Raw genomic sequence first — 18977 nt, forward strand, 5'->3', positions numbered from 1 at the left:
TAAGGAAAGAATCAATTAAAGTTTGGCCTCTTGGTGGCGCTGTAACAGCTGCTTCTATGTTTGGGCCTGTAGCTCTGTAGTCGAGTGGGCGTGGCTTATTCTGTGCGATCTATAATGAGGTCATGGCCTGCAGAGCCTCACTGGAGGGCTGCTTGGCCTTGGTGGAGGTTTGGGTGAGGACCCTCAGCTGATGTCTCTCTCACTCACTGGTCTCTTCTGGTCCGGTCTGGTCCAGGTTCGCGTTGGGGGCTTTGAGTACTCGCCCGGCACCCTGCAGATCTACTCCGACAGCCTGCTCACGCTGCCCGCCATCATCGGCATCGGAGGGGGCGGCGGCCTGCTCCTGCTGGTCATCATCGTGGTGCTGATCGCCTACAAGAGGAAGTCACGGGACGCCGACCGCACGCTGAAACGGCTGCAGCTGCAGATGGACAACCTGGAGTCCCGGGTGGCGCTGGAGTGCAAGGAAGGTGGGTGTGAGGTTCCAACGCTCCAGCTTCTTTCCTAACGCTGATCCTACCTCCTTTTATTCTTCTTCTTTCTATATAATATGTCTTCTTCCTCTCGCTCCCAAAATAACATTTCTGTCCCCAAATAACTTCCTGTAAAGCTCTTCCTCCCTCGCTGCAGCTTACCTCCAATCCTGCACAACAGTCAGCCTTCTCTCACACACACACACACACACACACACACACACCCTTCCCCCCTGCTGGTTGGTGGCAGCGGCGCTTGCGTGTCTATGTGTGTTGGTGCGTTTCCAGAGCGCCACTTTGATGTGAACCAGCCACCAGATGTTTTGCTCTCCACCCCACGAGTGAACCGCCTGGCCGGCCTCACCGCCATCCAGAAAGGGGGAGGGAGGGAGGGAGGGAGGGAGGGAGGGAGGGAGGGTACAGAGGTGCAAGAGCGAGCGATGGGGAGGGAGGAGTGGCTTGGCCCGGGCGGAGGCGTAGGGACTCACACCGCAGCACATTAGCATATATTCATTTGGCAGGAGACATCATGGATCCAATCAGAGCCCAGTGATGCTCTTACTGGTTTGTCTGGCAGAGGAGGGAGGCAGATGGAGAGATGAAGAAGGAGAATACTGATAACCTCCATCATCATCACACACACACACACACACACACACACACTTATTACAGATCACTTATAGGGCCGATGAGGTCAGGAAGGCGTCCTCCTGTTGAGAGGAAGGACGTAGGAACAGTATCGTCACGGCAACAGCCATGACACAGATTTGACACGTTTAACACAGACGCTGTTCAAATATTTATAAGCTTGAAAACTTCAGTCAGGTTTTGTGTTTGAGCTTCTTTAGTCCTCATGAGTGGAGGTGTGAATGTTTAACCTCCATGTTTCTGTGATCTTCCTTCTTTGAGCTTCATCTTCTGAATGCAACCCTTTATACATTCACTGCAGTTAGGAAATTAAGTAAATAGTATCAAGAGTGTGTAAAGGTCACACTAGTCTGCTGACACACACACACACACACACACACACTCCGTCCAGGTGTCCCGACCTCGTCTGTCCCCCGCCGTCTGAAGGGAACGACAGCAGGATGGATGGAAGGAGAGGACAGGGAGGAGGGAGATGGATGGGAGGGAGAAGAAAAGGAAAGGGAGGAGAGGGAGGGAGGAGGGCTGACAGAGAAGGAGAGATGGATGAGAAGATTACAGGACAGAGGAAGAACGACAGGAAGTCAGGCGGCGAGGGAGAAAGGGAAGGAGAGGGAGGTGGTGATGGATGGATGAGCATGTGTTTGTAGAAATGGAAAAGGGAGGAGGAGGAGGAGTGGACGAAGACGAGGAGATGGAGGGAATGAATCAGGGGTGGATGAAGGAGCGAGGGATGATGGCGGAGGAGAGAGAGAGAGAGAGAGAGGAAGACATGATTTAACCTTAAAGATGTGTGGAAGGAAAGAGACGGGGGAGAGAAAGGAAAAATGGAGGAGAGAGAGACAGAGAGACAGACAGAGAGAGAGAGAGAGACGGACAGAGAGAGAGAGAGAGAGACACCAGCCATCTGTTAGCCTGGGCTCTGGTTCGCTATTTGTTTGGGTTGTGCGTCCTGTGTGTCGGCGTATTTTTGGATGACGCCACAGGACTCACACAGACACACACTGACAGACACACACACACACACACACACACACACACAGTTTGTCCTCGAGTGGGTTTATGCTTCATCGACACGGCGACAGGTTGATTGGCGGATGTGAGTGAGAATGAGATCTGATCCCAGTCCAGATCTCAGAGTCCAAATTAGGTTTAACTGATTCAGATGTGTGAGAACTGATGCAGCCAAGCCTTCATCCCACATTTTGGTTTGGATCCCTCACCCCCCTGGTTCCTGGTCTGGTTCCTGCCGTGTCTCTAACCATGGGCTGGTTCCTGGGCTGGTTCCTGGGCTGGTTCCTAGTCTGGTTCCTAGTCTGGTTCCTGGGCTGGTTCCTAGTCTGGTTCCTGGGCTGGTTCCTAGTCTGGTTCCTGGGCTGGTTCCTAGTCTGGTTCCTAGTCTGGTTCCTGGGCTGGTTCCTGGGCTGGTTCCTGGTCTGGTTCCTAGTCTGGTTCCTGGGCTGGTTCCTGGGCTGGTTCCTAGTCTGGTTCCTGGGCTGGTTCCTGCCGTGTCTCTAACCCTGCGTCTCTTTGTCCTGCCAGCCTTTGCGGAGCTTCAGACGGACATCCACGAGCTCACACAGGAGCTGGACGGAGCGGGGATCCCCTTCCTGGACTACCGCACCTACGCCATGAGGGTCCTCTTCCCTGGGATTGAGGACCACCCTGTTCTCAAGGAGATGGAGGTACGGGTCAGTAGAGAGCACCACATCTACATCTACACACACACACACACACACACACACTTCATGAATGGACGTCATGTTGTTTGTGTGGGTGGAGCTTAAATGTATTTAGACGAATGATTAGAAGCCAGAGAAGAGATTTGAAGCGGCTCGCCCGTGTGTGATGATGAAGTCAAACACGTGTGTGAGGCTCAGAGGTCGAGGCAGCGCTCCCTCACACGCCGACCGGCTCTACTGGACGCCGGAGCGACCGCTTGTACCTGAACGCCACACTGTAACGCACACGCAGGCGTTCAGGCTCCGGGGCGGCGGCTGGGAGGCGTGTGTGTGTCGCTCGTATCGGCGTATTCCAGAGGGGAAGCAGAGCAACACATTGGATTTTCATTTGTGTGGTTGAGGCAATCACAGGCCAGAGCGGCGAGCGCACAGGCAGATCAATTTCTTATTACAGCATGAAGCTCACACACACTCCACTCACCGCACAACCTCCACTTCACACCGTCACGGGGGGAGGAGGGGGGGGAGAGAGAGGGAGGGAGGGAGGAAGGGGGGAGAGAACAAAAGGTGAAGAGGAGGAAATGAGAGATTCATCTGAACAGAATCTGTCTCTCTCTCTCTCTCTCTCCCTGTCTTTCTGTAGGTAGATAAATGTGTTTCTGTGTGTGTGTGTGTGTGTGTGTGTGTGTGTGTGTGTCACACTCTCCATTCTCACACATTGATTCATCCATTCAAATAAACCTAAACCTAAACTTTGCCTACAACCTCTTATCCCGTCACCCTTCCTCCTCCTCTCCTCCTCCTCTCCTCCTCCTCCCCTCTCCCTCCCTCCCTCCCTCCTCTCACCCCTCGCCTCTCTCTTCCACTCCTCTCCAGGTCCCGGCGAACACGGAGAAGGCCCTGACGCTCTTTGGCCAGCTGCTGACCAAGAAGCACTTCCTGCTGACCTTCATCCGCACGCTGGAGGCTCAGCGCTCCTTCTCCATGCGCGACCGCGGCAACGTGGCCTCGCTCATCATGACGGCGCTGCAGGGGGAGATGGAGTACGCCACCGGGGTCCTCAAGCAGCTGCTGTCCGACCTCATCGACAAGAACCTGGAGAGCAAGAACCATCCCAAGCTCCTGCTGAGGAGGTACGGCTAGAGTCCCAATCTATCAATCAACCAATCAATCAAACAATCAATCAATCAGATCAAATCTCAATCGCTTTTCAGTAAGAAGCTACGATTTGAGGAGCGCACCAAAATGATGGTCGTAGTAGTTTTCCTGCAGTGCACTCTGGGTAATTACGGTAATCTACAGCTGCCCTCTGTGGGAGCTGTTGTCATGGATACGGGTGTGTAAGGCCTGCTGTTAAGTTTGTTTGACGTCAGACGGTCGTCAGGTCGATATTTAATATCAACGCAGACTGAGCCGCTAATCTGAGGCTCACAGTCAGGGGCCGGGGAGGAAGTGCAGTGCACTCGTTGCGTGTGTGTGTGTGTGTGTGTGTTTGCTAGTTGTCGTCATGGCACAGACACACACACACACACACACTGTTATTAAGACACATTGTTGTAATTGCTCTCGCTGTCTCTAGATCATCGTATCCTCGTTCAGTTCATCACGGTCGACTCAGCAGATCACTTTAGAGCAAGCAGCTGTGACGCTGTGCCGCCTGAACAGGAAGTAAACAGCTGAGAGGACGATCTGGTGCCGACGCGTCAGGGAAGCTCCTCAAATCTCACAACCTGAGAGGAATCGGCATCATGGGAACAGATTTTATGTTTCGTAAGACACGACTCCTGTTGTTTCATCTCTGGGTGGGCGGGTGGCGGATGTTTACCCACGATGCAACAGTGCAAATAGAAGAAGAAGAAGAAGCAGTGATGTAAATGAAAAGGAAACGCAGAAACATTCAGGCTTGATCGTTGTCACCTACGTCCAAATTTCACAAAAAATCGTGACGGAATCAACAGCAAACGGAGCTAGCATGTGTGTGTGTGTGTGTGTGTGGTGTGTGCTTCTCTATCTGTCAACCCTGTGCCTGTCAGAAAGGATTACACCCCTGAGCACACACCGCCCCCACAGGAGCTGCAGTCAGACACACCGCTCAGTCACACACACACACACACACACACACACACACACACACATACAGGGAGGCCTGGAGTGTCACAAAGGTGGGCCAGAGAGGAAAAAGTATAAAGGCGGAAAGGAGGTGGGAAGGTGAAAAGAGGAAGAGGAGGGCAAGAAAGAGCAGGAGGGGAGGAAGAAGAGGGCAAAGACCTGAGGTGGAGACAGATTGATGGAGGTAGGAGGAGGAGGAGGAGGAGGAAGGAGGGAAGGGCAGAGTGGAGGTAGACGGAGCGATGTGGCGACGAAGAAAGAAAAAGGAAAAATAGCTTCCTGCCGACGGTCAGACAGGAAAGACGCAATGAGAGAAATGGCCCGGCTCGAAATAAATTAGAATTAGACATTAAATGATAAAAAGTTCTGTTTTTTTTCTCTTCTTCCTCCTCCTCCTCCTCCTCCTCCTCCTCCTCTTCCTCTGGGGGATATTTAATTAAAAATCTAATCAAATAAATGAGCCTCTCCAGCGAGCCTGTGCAGCCGCTTCCAATCCGCTCTCGGGGCCTCGCGGTCACATCACGCCGTCCCTGCTAACTACGCCACCGCTAATAAGCCGGGCAGCTATTACACGCCGCAGACGCCGCACGCGCTACACGTGACACACATGTAACTGAAGCACAGAACACACGTCTGCTCCTGCAACACACAATAACACAACAGTATCACAACGTGTGCCAGGATATTTGACATTAAAGTCGCCCACTATCAAGTACTGCTGAGTCCTGGTGTCAATGTGTGTCACCATAGCAACAGAGTGTCGGCTCATCTGAAGGCCACACACACACGGTGCTCCGGCACCATCGGATCAAAATTGACTGCAAATGTTCAAAATTACAAATGGAGGTGTGAAGTCCCCCTGAGGTCGAGACCCAGAGTGGACCACTAAGCCCAAAGCCCACTTCCTGTTTTGTGTCTGATGTGGCGGAGGCGTAAGAGAGAACCGGCCGCTCCGAGCCTGGGAGCCGTTTAGTAAATGAGGACACAATAAGTCCGTTAATTACACTGCCTTTTAATTGCTCCGCTTGCTTTCGCCGGCATTGGCGTGCGACTGAGGGAGAACGTGCTGAGGTTCCACTCATTACACGGCAGGTTTGTGATTAACGAGAGAAGTTAGCATATTATCCTAATTGCTGTATTTTTAATGAAGATGAGTGGATCTGAGGGGGGGGGGGGGGCTTAAGGGACAGTTTGCTTTTTATGGGTGAGGAAGAGGAAGAGAGACACTGGTGCAGTCGTACGCTGCAGCGTGTTTAAAGCACGCAGCAGCTCATCCTGAACTCAGTGACATCATCAGTGTCAGAGTGTATACTGCTGTAACAATGACTCACTCTCTCTCCCTCCCTCCCTCCCTCTCTCTCCCCCTCTCTCTCTCTCGTCCCCTCACATCTCCTCTTCCTCCCCTCACCTCCTTTCATCTCCTCCCCCTCCTCCCTCCCAGGACTGAGTCGGTAGCTGAGAAGATGCTCACCAACTGGTTCACCTTCCTGCTGTACAAGTTCCTCAAGGTAAAATTGTCTCTCACACACAAACACACACAGACACACTCACACACACACACATACACACAGATACACACAAGCTTTTGAAGCAGCACTGATACTGTTGGTGTCTTGGAAGAGAAAAAAGCCTTCCTCACTCACACACACACACACACACACACACACACACACAGCTGCAGCGTCAGATAAGGCGGCGGCGGCGGCGGCGGCGGCAGGCTTCCTCTCCTTTACCTTCGCCTTTCATGTGCTGAATTCTGCCCCTGAATTGAGGAATCTGGAGTCTGACGCTCCGTTCAGACTCTGCTGGCCGCGTTGTTGTGATGGCGCCGGCCTGTCCTCCCTGTGTGTGTGTGTGTGTTTGTGTGTGCGTGTGTGCGTGCGTGTGTGTGTGTGTGTGTGTGTGTGTGTGAATCCCTCTCCCTCTGATATGGAATCAGAGAGAATTGCAGCAGCTTATACTTTGCTAGTTCCTGCTGCGTTCAAACAATAATGTAAACCAGAGCAGCATTCTACTGGACAGCTGACCAGCCAAGCGTCCATGTGCATGTGTGTGTGTGTCCATGGCTCCGTATGTGAGACTGGGCAGCCGGAGCTCGGGCAGGGCGACGGGTTGCCAGGTTGAGGTGCGTGCTAACTCTTAACGAGAGCGACAGAATACGCTGGGGGGAAAAAGAGGAGAAAGGAGGGAGGGGCGAGATGTTGGGTGGCTCGGCAGGTAGGAGAGGGAATGAGGATGGAGGGATGAGAGAGGGATACAGGATGAAAAGGGAACAAAGAGGGCAGGAGAGAGCTGAAAGGACGATTGGGGGGAAATGAGAACTGAAGCAAAGACCTGCTGCGGCCCGGAGCAAGGTTACCATCACAGCCTTTATCCAGCTCAACCATTCAGCCTCGCTCTCTCTGAATTATAAGGCGGGGTCGCATAAAAGAAAGGCCCAGAACAATTTCAAGGTTCAGCCGGGTGTGAACGCAGATGGATAAAGGTCAATTAGGTGTTCAAAGGAACGGAGGAGACCGGGGCCTTTACTTACCAAAGGGAACAGGAGTAAGAAAAAGCCTTTTATCCTTCACTTTGCTCCCGGAGGAGACTGTTTCCTCCAAACTTCCCTCGGTAGGAGGGGCGGGGGGAAGCAAACGCCGGTGCTGTGGGGTCGCTTGTGATCCTGGTTCTTGGTCACAGAGGCATCAGGCCCAGATGTTCCTCTCCCTGGCCTCCTTCTCCAGCTGTTCCTCAGGAATCCCAACACCTTCCCAGGTCCGAGGGGATCTCTAACCCCTCCATCGTATTCTGGGTCTGTCCCGTGGTCTCAGCTGCCTCCTTTCAGTGAGAAGGAGGCGCGGTTCTACCCCAGAGATCCTTGGGCCTTCACCATGACAGGTGTTTTTCACGTAAATGGCTTCATAAACGAGCTGTCAAGCCGACGTGTTGGAAACCCAGAGAACAGGAAGGAAACACTAATGTGAAGCAAATAACGTGCAACCCTGAAGAGGTGGAGAGGCTGTGTGATCGCTCAGCTGGCAGCCCGGCGGAGTGAGAGGGAGGGAGTGGGGAGGGGGGGGGGGTGAGAGGGAGATGGAAGTCCAACATCCCAGCGCTCGTTGCCTGGTTGACACGTCTCACACACCAAAGTGCTTCTCCAAGCATTTTTCACCCCTCAGTCGTTAACCTTCTATTAACTCCTCCATCAATTGCCACTCACTCACACTTCCTCCTATTTCTCTGTCTTGCACATTCACACACACGCACACACATTCACACAAACACACACACACACACACACACAGAATTACGCAGCCTATTAAAGGGTGTTTTTCCCCATAGAAGAGACACAGGGGAGAGGCGAGTGTGTGTGAGAAAGAGAGAGAGCAAATGAAAAACTGTTTGTGTGTGTGCCTGCTTGTGTGTGTGTTTGTGTGCCTGTGTGTGTGTGTGTGTGTTTCCTGCTTCAGCTCAGGCCATGGCCTTGTCATTTACTTCTCGACTGGCAGAAGATTAGAAACATAATTGCAGCGTTGGTCAGCAAAACTATGCACCTTTGTTGTATTTTCTCCATCTTCCTCATCCTCACTCTACCTCCTCCTTCATCTCTCCCTCTCTCTCTCTCCCCCTCTCTCTGCCCTTGCAGGAGTGTGCGGGCGAGCCTCTGTTCATGCTGTACTGTGCCATGAAGCAGCAGATGGAGAAGGGACCCATAGACGCGATCACAGGAGAGGCTCGATATTCACTCAGCGAGGACAAACTCATCAGGCAGCAGATTGACTACAAGACTCTGGTGAGGACACACACGCACACACACACACAGACACACACACACACGCAGAAGCAGGTTTAGCGCCACACAAACCCGTAGAGCTTTGAAGAAGTGAAAGGTCCATTGGTGAGGTTCTGGATCACAACCTGAAAGTCTCCTGGTGTGAACGTGACGCTCTCTCTTCCACAGACGCTGCACTGCGTGAACCCGGAGAACGAGAACGCGGCGGAGGTGACGGTGAAGAGTCTGAACTGCGACACGGTCATGCAGGTGAAGGAGAAGCTGCTGGACGCCGTCTACAAGGGAACGCCGTACTCCCAGAGACCCAAGGCCTCCGACATGGACCTGGGTGAGGAGGGACACACACACACACACACACACATACTCTGTTTGATACAAACTGATGTGCGTCTAACAAACATCTGTGTGTGTGTGACAGAGTGGCGTCAGGGCAGGATGGCTCGCATCATCCTACAGGACGAGGACGTCACCACCAAGATTGACAACGACTGGAAGAGGCTCAACACGCTGGCTCACTACCAGGTACCCTGCTGCTCAGCTCCCAGCATGCTTTGTGTCTAACAGGAAACAACGGTTTGGTGGCAGACGGTTGTAATTCAGTAAAGTAGTTGTAGGTTTGTTCTGATGTTCTCCTCGGAGCTTCATGTTCTCCACTGAGCAGCGTTCAGGGACCTCAGTGTGTCTGGACTGCAGTCTGTAGCCGTCCGTGCCGACGCCTGACGCCGTGTTCTTCTTCTCTTCCTCCTGCTGTTTCAGGTGACGGATGGTTCAGTCATCGCCTTGGTGCCGAAGCAGAACTCGGCCTACAACATCTCCAACTCCTCCACCTTCACCAAGTCCCTCAGCAGATACGGTACGAGAGGAGGTGTGTGTCTGAATGTGTGTGTGTGTGTGGAAGTAGAATAGAGTATAGAAGAGGAGAGTATAGAAGAGGAGAGATAGTAGAGAAGAGTATAGAAGAGTAGAGTATAGAAGAGTAGAGTATAGAAGAGGAGAGTATAGAAGAGGAGAGTAAAGAAGAGTAAAGTATAGAAGAGGAGAGTATAGAAGAGGAGAGTATAGAAGAGTAGAGTATAGAAGAGTAGAGTATAGTAGAGTAGAGTAGAGTATAGAAGAGTAGAGTATAGAAGAGTAGAGTATAGTAGAGTAGAGGATAGAAGAGTAGAGTATAGAAGAGTAGAGTATAGAAGAGTAGAGTATAGTAGAGTAGAGGATAGAAGAGTAGAGTATAGAAGAGCAGAGTATAGAAGAGTATAGAAGAGTAGAGTATAGAAGAGTAGAGTATAGAAGAGGAGAGTATAGAAGAGGAGAGTATAGAAGAGGAGAGTATAGAAGAGGAGAGTATAGAAGAGGAGAGTATAGAAGAGTAGAGTATAGAAGAGTAGAGTAGAGTATAGTAGAGTAGAGTATAGAAGAGTAGAGTATAGTAGAGTAGAGTAGAGTATAGAAGAGTAGAGTATAGAAGAGTAGAGTATAGTAGAGTAGAGGATAGAAGAGTAGAGTATAGAAGAGTAGAGTATAGAAGAGTAGAGTATAGTAGAGTAGAGGATAGAAGAGTAGAGTATAGAAGAGCAGAGTATAGAAGAGTATAGAAGAGTAGAGTATAGAAGAGTAGAGTATAGAAGAGGAGAGTATAGAAGAGGAGAGTATAGAAGAGGAGAGTATAGAAGAGGAGAGTATAGAGGAGGAGAGTATAGAAGAGTAGAGTATAGAAGAGTAGAGTATAGAAGAGTAGAGTATAACAACAACGCGACATCTGAATTCTTCTGTCTGCTGCCTGGAAGTTTGAAGTTTTGGCACCGAGCTGAAACTTTGCTTTCATGCCAGCTTCCTGCTCCTGTAAGTATTCTCACCCGTCTGCTGCCGTCAGCGAAGGACGGACGAGTGACAGCTGTCAGGGAAAATGGCCGGTGTGATATTTCCCTCCCTGGCGTCCGTCAGAGCAGAAAGAAAGAGAAACGCTTCAGTCAGCTCCGTCTCCCCTCATCAGGACTTTAGAGTCTGAGAGCTCACGTTTAGAACTCCAGGCCAGAGACACGGAGAGGGAAACCGGGAGGAACCCCACGGAGGAGTCGTACTCGCAGGCTTCACTCTCTGATGAAGACGTTCACAACAGTAAACTCCTGCTCTGTCACTCAGAGGGAGAGACGTTTGATTTAAATGTTTGCAGAAGCAGATTAGCTTCATCGCAGTCTAATCCAATGTTTAGAGTGTCTCCATCTCTCTGACGATCTCTCCTCCCTATCGGCTGTGTCCCTGTGTGATTAATACACACACACACACACACACACACACACTCTTTCTACTTGATCACTTTTAAGTCTGTGAGTCTGCCGGCTTCCTGCTGTGTCACAGAGGTGACAGGCGTTCAGAGCACAAAGCTCCACGTCACAGAGCGAGGGATCACTGTCCGGCACAGAGCGGCGGGGAGCGGAGAGTGACGGCTTCATGTCGCTCTTTCATACCGGGAGACGCTCTGTCACCTCTCAAATCTGCTTAAAGCTTCACAGAGACGTTTGGCTCTCCTTCTCCTCTTCCTTTCCCTCCCAAACAGCTGAAATCTGCTGCCTGTGACATGAAGTCTATTATTATTATTATCCTTCTTATTATACTACAGTACAGCGAGGCACAGAGGAGGTATTCATCTAATAACTCCCTCACTGAACGACACAGGAAGTCTTTATAAAACTACATGTTTGTGCTTTCATTTCTTTGTACTTCTATGGGATTAAAGTCATGCAGGACACAAATACAAACTGTAATCATTGGAGAGGTAATTGCATCCACATGAGGTCAGTGATGATTAGATGTTTAGTGTTCACCTCCCAGGTTCAGAGCAGAATGGAGCCTTAAGGAAGCAGGAAACACACACACACACACGGAGCCCAGGGAACGCAAACATCGCCCGAATGCTCCAACAATCAGCCTCAGCGACCTCGTTTGGATGTAGATTGTGAATCCTCTGCAGTGTGAGGCTGATTGTGAGGGTTTGTGTTGGTCTGTGCTCAGTGTCTCACCTGGTCTCTGTCTCTCTGGTGTGTCCCTGCAGAGAGCATGCTGAGGACGGCCAGCAGCCCCGACAGCTTACGCTCCCGGACCCCCATGATCACCCCGGACCTGGAGAGCGGCACCAAGCTGTGGCACCTGGTGAAGAACCACGACCACTCGGACCAGAGGGAGGGCGACCGAGGGAGCAAGATGGTCTCTGAGATCTACCTGACCAGACTGCTGGCCACCAAGGTATCACACATCTGCACCGCACACAAGACCACAACTAGATCAGTCAGTCTGCAACTTCAAAACACACGGAACCAAAGTCAACAGAAACAGAAACCTCACCTGGAGACGCTCAATTAAGAAGCACGGGGCGGGAGCAGGAGGAGGATTTGGCAGAGTTGTCTTCTTTTCCTCACACACACACAAACACACTCACACACTTGGTGGAGCCACGGACCCACACACTCCTCCACACTCCAGCAGCTCCCTGTCATGTCGCCACATCCACCGCCAGCCCTCGCTGACCTTTGTTTGGCGGTGGTCTCGCCGCTCATTAACATTTTTCATAACCTTTTACACAAAGACACACACATATGCACAGGCACGAGTGTGTGCGTCTTAATTAGGAGGTTGACCTTTGACTATTGAGCTGTGGGGTTACGGGGGCCCCTCTGTTGGTGGCGATCATTACTCCCTAAACTCCTCTGTGTCCTCCGGAGCAAAGCGCCCGCGTCTTCAGGATGATGACATATGGGGGAAACCGCCTTTGCTCTGTGTGTGTGTGTGTGAGTTAATGCGTGTGCGTGTGCGTGTGCTTGTGTGTGTGTGTGTGTGTGTGTTTGATTGATCGGTAAGTTGCCGTGGCTCCACCTGATGAGCTCGCAGCCCTGATGGACAGCAGCTACAGCAGCAGCTCCGTTCCAGATGACTGACGGTTCCATATTTTACCTTTAAAGTGTAGAACAGGTCAAAGTTCACCCAGGTCTAACATCTCATCACAATCAGTCAATTCTATACCAAACTGTGAAATCTGTACGGACTAAATCAGAGCAGGTTCATACACGATGATTAAAAAAGCCAATGTATTACCTTAATGGCCTCATAATCAAAGTTTTAAAGTAAGAATGTAAACAAGCTGAATGAACTCTAATATCAATATGAATATGTTTGTTCAGTCTTTGTCCCTCTGGTGTTTAATGGGTTAAAACAGGGAATAATGGCACTTTTACAACCACTTTGCCACATCCTACACACACACGCACACACACACACACACACACACACACACACACAGCATAATTGAGTTTCTGCTGATCTAATTTTAGCTCACTAACTCCTAATGTGTAACACGCGTGTGCTGCAGTCACACGTCGTAATTAAAGGAGCGTGATCACGGGAACACGCGCGGCACTCAACCGTTCCCGCGCACTTCTGCCGCTCACTCTCACTCTCTCACTCTCTCTCGCTCCTCCTCAGGTTGTAACGATCTGCGTGTTTCTGCTCGCCGCAGCGCCCCTCCCTCCCCTCCCCTTCCCCGGAGCTTCAGTCATTAGATTCAGATTTCCATTGTTTTCCGCTCCCGGTAGGAAAGTGCAAGGTTAGCGGGACCGCGGCTCCCTCGATTGGGAAATGATTAACACGCGAGCCGGAGGAAGACAATGGGAGAGCTGGCAGCGCCGCGGTCTGCACGTATTTACTGCAGCTCCCACAGCTCTGTGTGTTTACCAGGCTGATTTGTGGATGTGTGTGTGTGTGTGTGTGTGTGCACAAATGAATAGAAAGTAGCAGATTCCAATTCTGGCTGGTTTAACAGCTTTGATGCTTAAAGTTTGTACAGGAAGAGACTCAGAAGCTCTCAGGCTGAAGTCTCACCGGGACGTAAACATTGCAGACGTCTGATGCTGAGGATGTTTACATCCTGGATCTAAAGCACACAGAGGAGCTCCTTCAACCACTTAGGCCTCAGAGAAGAAGAAGAAATGTGCAGTCAGTATCACATATAATACATGGTTCTTATCAGGAGATCCATGAATCTTGAATCTTCTCAGTGAAGATGTTGAATATGTCTTCAGTCAGCAAACACAAACTGAGCCTGGAAACCAAAGTGAACCTAAATAAAGACCTTCAGTCTGATGTTCTGCTGGTTTCTATCAGCCGGGTCCAGAGTCCAGCAGACCTGCAGCTCTGTTCTGGCTTGTGAAGCTCCATGTGTGTGTGGGCTTCATGTTTCTGCTCGGGCCTCAGTGGTTGATGGTCATGTCTCTTTGTAGGACCTCATGTTTGCTCTCACTTTAGGACCAACGATGCGTTCAAACGTCTCGCCGGCTGTGTAATAATTCCTCTCTGCTCCTCCTCGTGCCCGCTAAGCCCGCGTTGACTCTTCCTCACACAGGGAACGCTCCAGAAGTTTGTGGACGACTTGTTTGAGACCATCTTCAGCACGGCGCACCGAGGCAGCGCCCTGCCGCTCGCCATCAAGTACATGTTTGACTTCCTGGATGAACAGGCTGACAAACACTCCATATCAGACTCTGATGTGAGGCACACCTGGAAGAGCAACTGGTGAGTGTGTGTCTGTGTGTGTGTGTGTGTGTGTGTGTGTGGTGGAGTGCTATCAGTGCAGCAGAGGCAACAAACCAACATCCTGTGACTCTCCCTCCTCTTCCTCTTCAGTCTTCCACTGCGGTTCTGGGTGAACGTCATCAAGAACCCTCAGTTTGTGTTCGACATCCATAAGAACAGCATCACAGACGCGTGCCTGTCTGTGGTGGCTCAGACCTTCATGGACTCCTGCTCGACGTCTGAGCACAAGCTGGGGAAGGACTCGCCCTCCAACAAGCTGCTCTACGCTAAAGACATCCCCAACTACAAGAACTGGGTGGAGAGGTGCGTTCAAGTTCACGCTGGCAAACCTCTGTGTTTAGAGGAAACGCCTGGAGAGCCACCATTCAAGCTCTATGTGTGTGTGTGTGTGTGTGTGTGTATGTGCAGGTACTACTCGGACATCTCCAGGATGCCGGCCATCAGCGACCAGGACATGAGCGCCTACCTGGCCGAGCAGTCGCGTCTGCACGTCAACCAGTTCAACAGCATGTCGGCCCTGCATGAGATCTACTCCTACATCACCAAGTACAAGGACGAGGTGAGGCCCCGCCCACACAACACACAGCTGACTCCGCCCACACACACAACATACAGCTGACTCCGCCCACACACACAACACACTGCTGACTCCACCCACACATACAGCTGACTCCTCCCACTCAAACAAAGTATGTATGAATAGTGATGAACTTGTGTAAACTGTGCTGATGTCCCATGAGCCTCAGCAGCAGGTGCAGTTGTTTCTGCCCTCTGAACGCTTGGCCGTGTGTCTCTGGTGTCATGGTAACGGTGTCTCTTCCTCTCCGCTCTGTAGATCCTGTCGGCTCTGGAGCGAGACGAGCAGGCGAGGAGGCAGAGACTGAGGAGCAAACTGGAGCAGGTCATCGACACAATGGCGCTGGCCAGCTGAGGACCGACCGCCTCCCTCCCTCCCTCCAGCCGCCTCCTTCCTCCTCTTCGCTCCTCCTCTCCGTCGTCTCTCCCTCTCTCTCTCTCCCCCCCTCGCTCTTCTCACCCAGCGAACAAAAACAAAACTCCAACTCCCCCGACAAACAAACTGCAAACGACTCGAGCGGTAAACTGCAACGTGGGCGGGGCTTCTGCAGAGATGGGCGGGCCTGTGAATGCTTACATGTGTACGTGAGTGTGTGTGCGTGCGTGCGTGCGTGTGTGTGTCCGTCTGCGGGCCCTGCGGCGTGCGTGCGGGACACCGGACACTTGTCACGCACGCGTACCTGGACATCACGTGGTTATTGTGGACGTCGGTGTTTGTGGTTTGCTTCCTTTTTTGATTTTGGGAGTTTTTTTGGCGCCACGACGCCGATCAGGATAGAAACTATGAACTCCGTTTGCGGCGGCGGCGGGCGTGGCGCAGGATGGAACGAGGACCAATCCGTGACGAGCCCGTGGAGAGAAGGCTCGCCGGGTCACGTGACTCCGAGAGGCGTCACGGTTTTAAAAAGGATGTTGGATTTCTTTCTTCCTCTTTGTTTTTTTTGTATAAATGTAATCAAACTGCCCTCTCACTCTCTGATCTCTGGCCACTTGTATTACTGCTGAATTTGCACAATTTACAGAAACGTTACAACAGAAGACTATAGAGATATTATATATAAATACAACTACGTTTTTAAAGAAAGGATAGGGAGAAAAAAACATTTGTTGGGCTTTTTTGTTTCATTTAAAAAAAAAAAAAAAAAAAAACACGATTTGATATTTCCAGGAAAAAAAACAACAACAACGTAGGAGAAAAAACGCAGAAAAAGAAAGTAAAAAGTTGTACTGTGCCATGTTTTCTTTGAATGTTGTTTAGTGCAAAGACATTATGTTGGGTGGAATGTGCTGCCGTCTGGTTTAATATGAACACGCCTAGTGACTGAAAAGAAGCCCGCCGCCCCCCTCCAGAGAGCGGCGGGTCAGGGCGGCTCTGTAGAGAGGTCGTCACGGTGATAAAATGAAGTTGCTGTTGTTTTCGCATTCAATCTGTGCAATCTTTCGGTTTCCTGCAAAAAAAGTGAAAATCACACAAAAAAAGCCAAAACGCTGGCGGGGTGGCGGCTCTGGTCGCTCTGGGGTGGAGGCTCCTGACGCTCTGGGGTGGAGGCTCCTGTCGCTCTGGGGTAGAGGCCCCTGTCGCTCTGGGGTGGAGCGGCGGATGGCGGCACGGCGACGGAACAATGAAGTAGCTATGTTGAACTGCCTGAAAGGGTTAAAACACGCCGTGGACTCGCCATCCGGGCCGGGAGGATCACAGGGTCCTGCTCCCCTGCTGAGGCCGCTAATGTTTAGGCTCTCAGTCCTGTGGGAGCAGAACCAAAGTCCTGATGGATGCGGACGTTAGGGTTCGGGTCGAGACGCTCGCTCAGCACGTTTACATGCACGTAGCCATGGAAACGACCTACATGTTGACCCCGAAAACACAAATAATGAATTACTGTGTCTCTGATTAGTGAAAGGAATTTATTAATTAGACTGGGGACAGATGGAAGTTGGTGCTGATTGGAGACTTCTGTGGAGGTCCAGCTGAGGAGATCAGGTGATCAAACATGAAATCCACACAGCAAAGACCTACAGCAGCTTCTCCACTGGACAAGATGTTCAAGAGTATCTCAAAGTGGCTCTAAGATTGACACGTTTACATGCCTGATTGAATAGTTTCACAGTGGTATAACCTGGGTCTGTAGCTGTGAGTGAGCGTACCTGAGTGTGAAACGTTCTGAGCGCTCGGCCGCGTTTCTCCCGACTCTCCGACGCCCAAAGTGCAGATGCTGAGTGTTTGTGAAACAGGTTTGAGCTTTTTATTCCTTCACTCGTTCCTTCATCACACAGGGCTGAGTCCCCTCCTCCTCCTCCTCCTCCTCCTCCTCCTCGCCCCCCTCCTTGCCATGTGTGGCTTAAAGCTTTTTATTACTGCATCTGAAGAGGATTAGTTCTTCTTATTTTGAAGTCTTGAAGTCGTTTTTTGGACTTTGTGGTGAGAAATGTTTTCAGATTGTTTTAGGATTTTTTTTTTCTCTGCTTGCCGAAAAACCAAACTGTGGTCTGTATATTGATTTTTGTTGTCGTTTTCATTTGTAAATTGTAAACTTTGACACCGTGAACAAAAAGCTGTTTGCCATTTTGTTTGTATTCAGGTTTTTGTTTCTTCATGTAAATTGTACATTACGGTACGCAGAAGACTAAACTCTCTTCGGTTTCTCCCCGAAGTGGAAGTACTTGACCGATCTCCAGGTTTTTATGTTCCTGATCTGAAAAAAGGAATCAAACTGAAAACGTGACATCAGATGAGCGTCTGTGTGTGTTTGTGTGACGGAAATGTGACTCACGCTTTAAACTCTCTACGTCGTTGCTTTCTATCCAACGTCGTCTAATGCCGATCGGCGATGATGTCGCTGCCGTTCTGACGCCGGGTTCCTTCACAAACAACGATTTTCTTCCTCCTTTACGTGCAGGAGTAACAAGCACATTCCGGATTGACAACTTTTGCTGTGTTTGTGGCTTTTTACTGAGCTGCAAACTTACGAGTCGCGTTCTACTGGATAACGATTGTAGTTCAGAAGTGCCGTGAGCAAAAACACGTGAATCACGACTCTCTAGCGAAAACGCCAGAAGCTGAAGTTGTTGGTATTTTGCGTTTTCAAGCTGCACAAACTCGCTGATTGAAGAACTCGTCCTGAGCCACTTTTTACAACGCAGCTCCAACGCAAGTCGGCGAGCCACAGGCAGAGGAACGACACGTCGCAAGAACCGCCAAATCTAAGCTATCCAACGAAAAAATCGCGACTTTTGCGACATCCTGTAATGAGGAGGCTTCTGCTGAATCTGCTTCTTCAGTCTTTATGTTTTGCTGCGTTCATACATTCTGCTGCTCTTACCGTCGTCGTGCTGAGGCTTTGTCAGTCGTACGAATGATCGGAACACAATCAATCTACACGTGCTCACACAAGCATGAGGACACAAACCAACCCAGGTCCCTCTGACGCAGAGCTCAGACCACACGAGTTTCATGTAAAGTTGCGTCTTAAAGGAAGGTGCGGTGCACATCGAACACAGACGAGTGAAGTCGGAGCTAAACTGGTGTAGTCTGAGTTCTTCACCGATCATCAGGTTGGCGGTCAGTCAGTTTGGCCGATTGCGCGTCTACTCGCCTCTGAGCTCGACGTTTATTCCCTCTTTTCTGTTAGCTCTTAAACATTCAGTCGTTTTCCCGCTGCAGAGGAACCACGCAAACAAACCGAACACAAAGCCACCGTGCTACAGACGAAAGATGCAAACGGCATTTTAATACGATAATTCTGATACGTTTTTAGAGTTTCAGACTTGAAGCGACTGTCACATGTTTGCAGGTTAACATTCATTGTGTAAATATTCTGTTATTTCCTATTTTGCAGATTTACTACTTGTAAATAAACACGCATCAAGGAGAGATTAAACATTTTTTGCTAAATAAAGTGTGTTTGGAATTTTTATTATCTTGTGATTTGTGGAATTACGATGATGATGATGATGATGATGATGATGCTCGAAGGCTAAGGGACATGAATAAAAAAATGTAAAATGAAAATGAATGATTATTAAAAATCCTGAAAGGTGCTGATTAAACTACTAAACTATTCAAGTATTTGGAACACATAGACCAGGAGTGTGTGCTGGTTTTAGAGTTCAGGGGTCACATTCAAGAGGCTCTGACGC

General features: G+C 50.3%; 1 protein-coding gene across 4 annotated transcripts in view; it reads left to right on the forward strand.

The window, feature by feature from the left end:
* The window catches only part of LOC143017092 (plexin-A1-like), a 171416-nt gene extending 153572 nt beyond the window's left edge, over nucleotides 1–17844 (forward strand). The window contains exons 20-32 of one of the 4 annotated variants that reach the window (XM_076171714.1): nucleotides 236–470; nucleotides 2661–2809; nucleotides 3677–3933; nucleotides 6351–6417; nucleotides 8538–8684; nucleotides 8853–9012; nucleotides 9103–9206; nucleotides 9441–9549; nucleotides 11734–11924; nucleotides 14074–14243; nucleotides 14355–14567; nucleotides 14673–14823; nucleotides 15100–17844. In XM_076171714.1, the coding sequence (XP_076027829.1) occupies nucleotides 236–470; nucleotides 2661–2809; nucleotides 3677–3933; nucleotides 6351–6417; nucleotides 8538–8684; nucleotides 8853–9012; nucleotides 9103–9206; nucleotides 9441–9549; nucleotides 11734–11924; nucleotides 14074–14243; nucleotides 14355–14567; nucleotides 14673–14823; nucleotides 15100–15195 (2049 nt within the window). In that variant the 3' untranslated portion in view covers nucleotides 15196–17844. The remainder of the gene's footprint in view (nucleotides 1–235; nucleotides 471–2660; nucleotides 2810–3676; nucleotides 3934–6350; nucleotides 6418–8537; nucleotides 8685–8852; nucleotides 9013–9102; nucleotides 9207–9440; nucleotides 9550–11733; nucleotides 11925–14073; nucleotides 14244–14354; nucleotides 14568–14672; nucleotides 14824–15099) is intronic. The other 3 variants (XM_076171716.1, XM_076171715.1, XM_076171717.1) reach the window with 3 other exon arrangements.
* Nucleotides 17845–18977: the final 1133 nt, after the last annotated feature.

This window comes from Genypterus blacodes, unplaced genomic scaffold (genome assembly GCF_046128005.1).
Source record: "Genypterus blacodes isolate CSIRO-AG114 ecotype Tasmania unplaced genomic scaffold, CSIRO-AGI_Gbla_v1 ptg000266l_1, whole genome shotgun sequence".
In the NCBI taxonomy this organism is placed as follows: domain Eukaryota; kingdom Metazoa; phylum Chordata; class Actinopteri; order Ophidiiformes; family Ophidiidae; genus Genypterus; species Genypterus blacodes.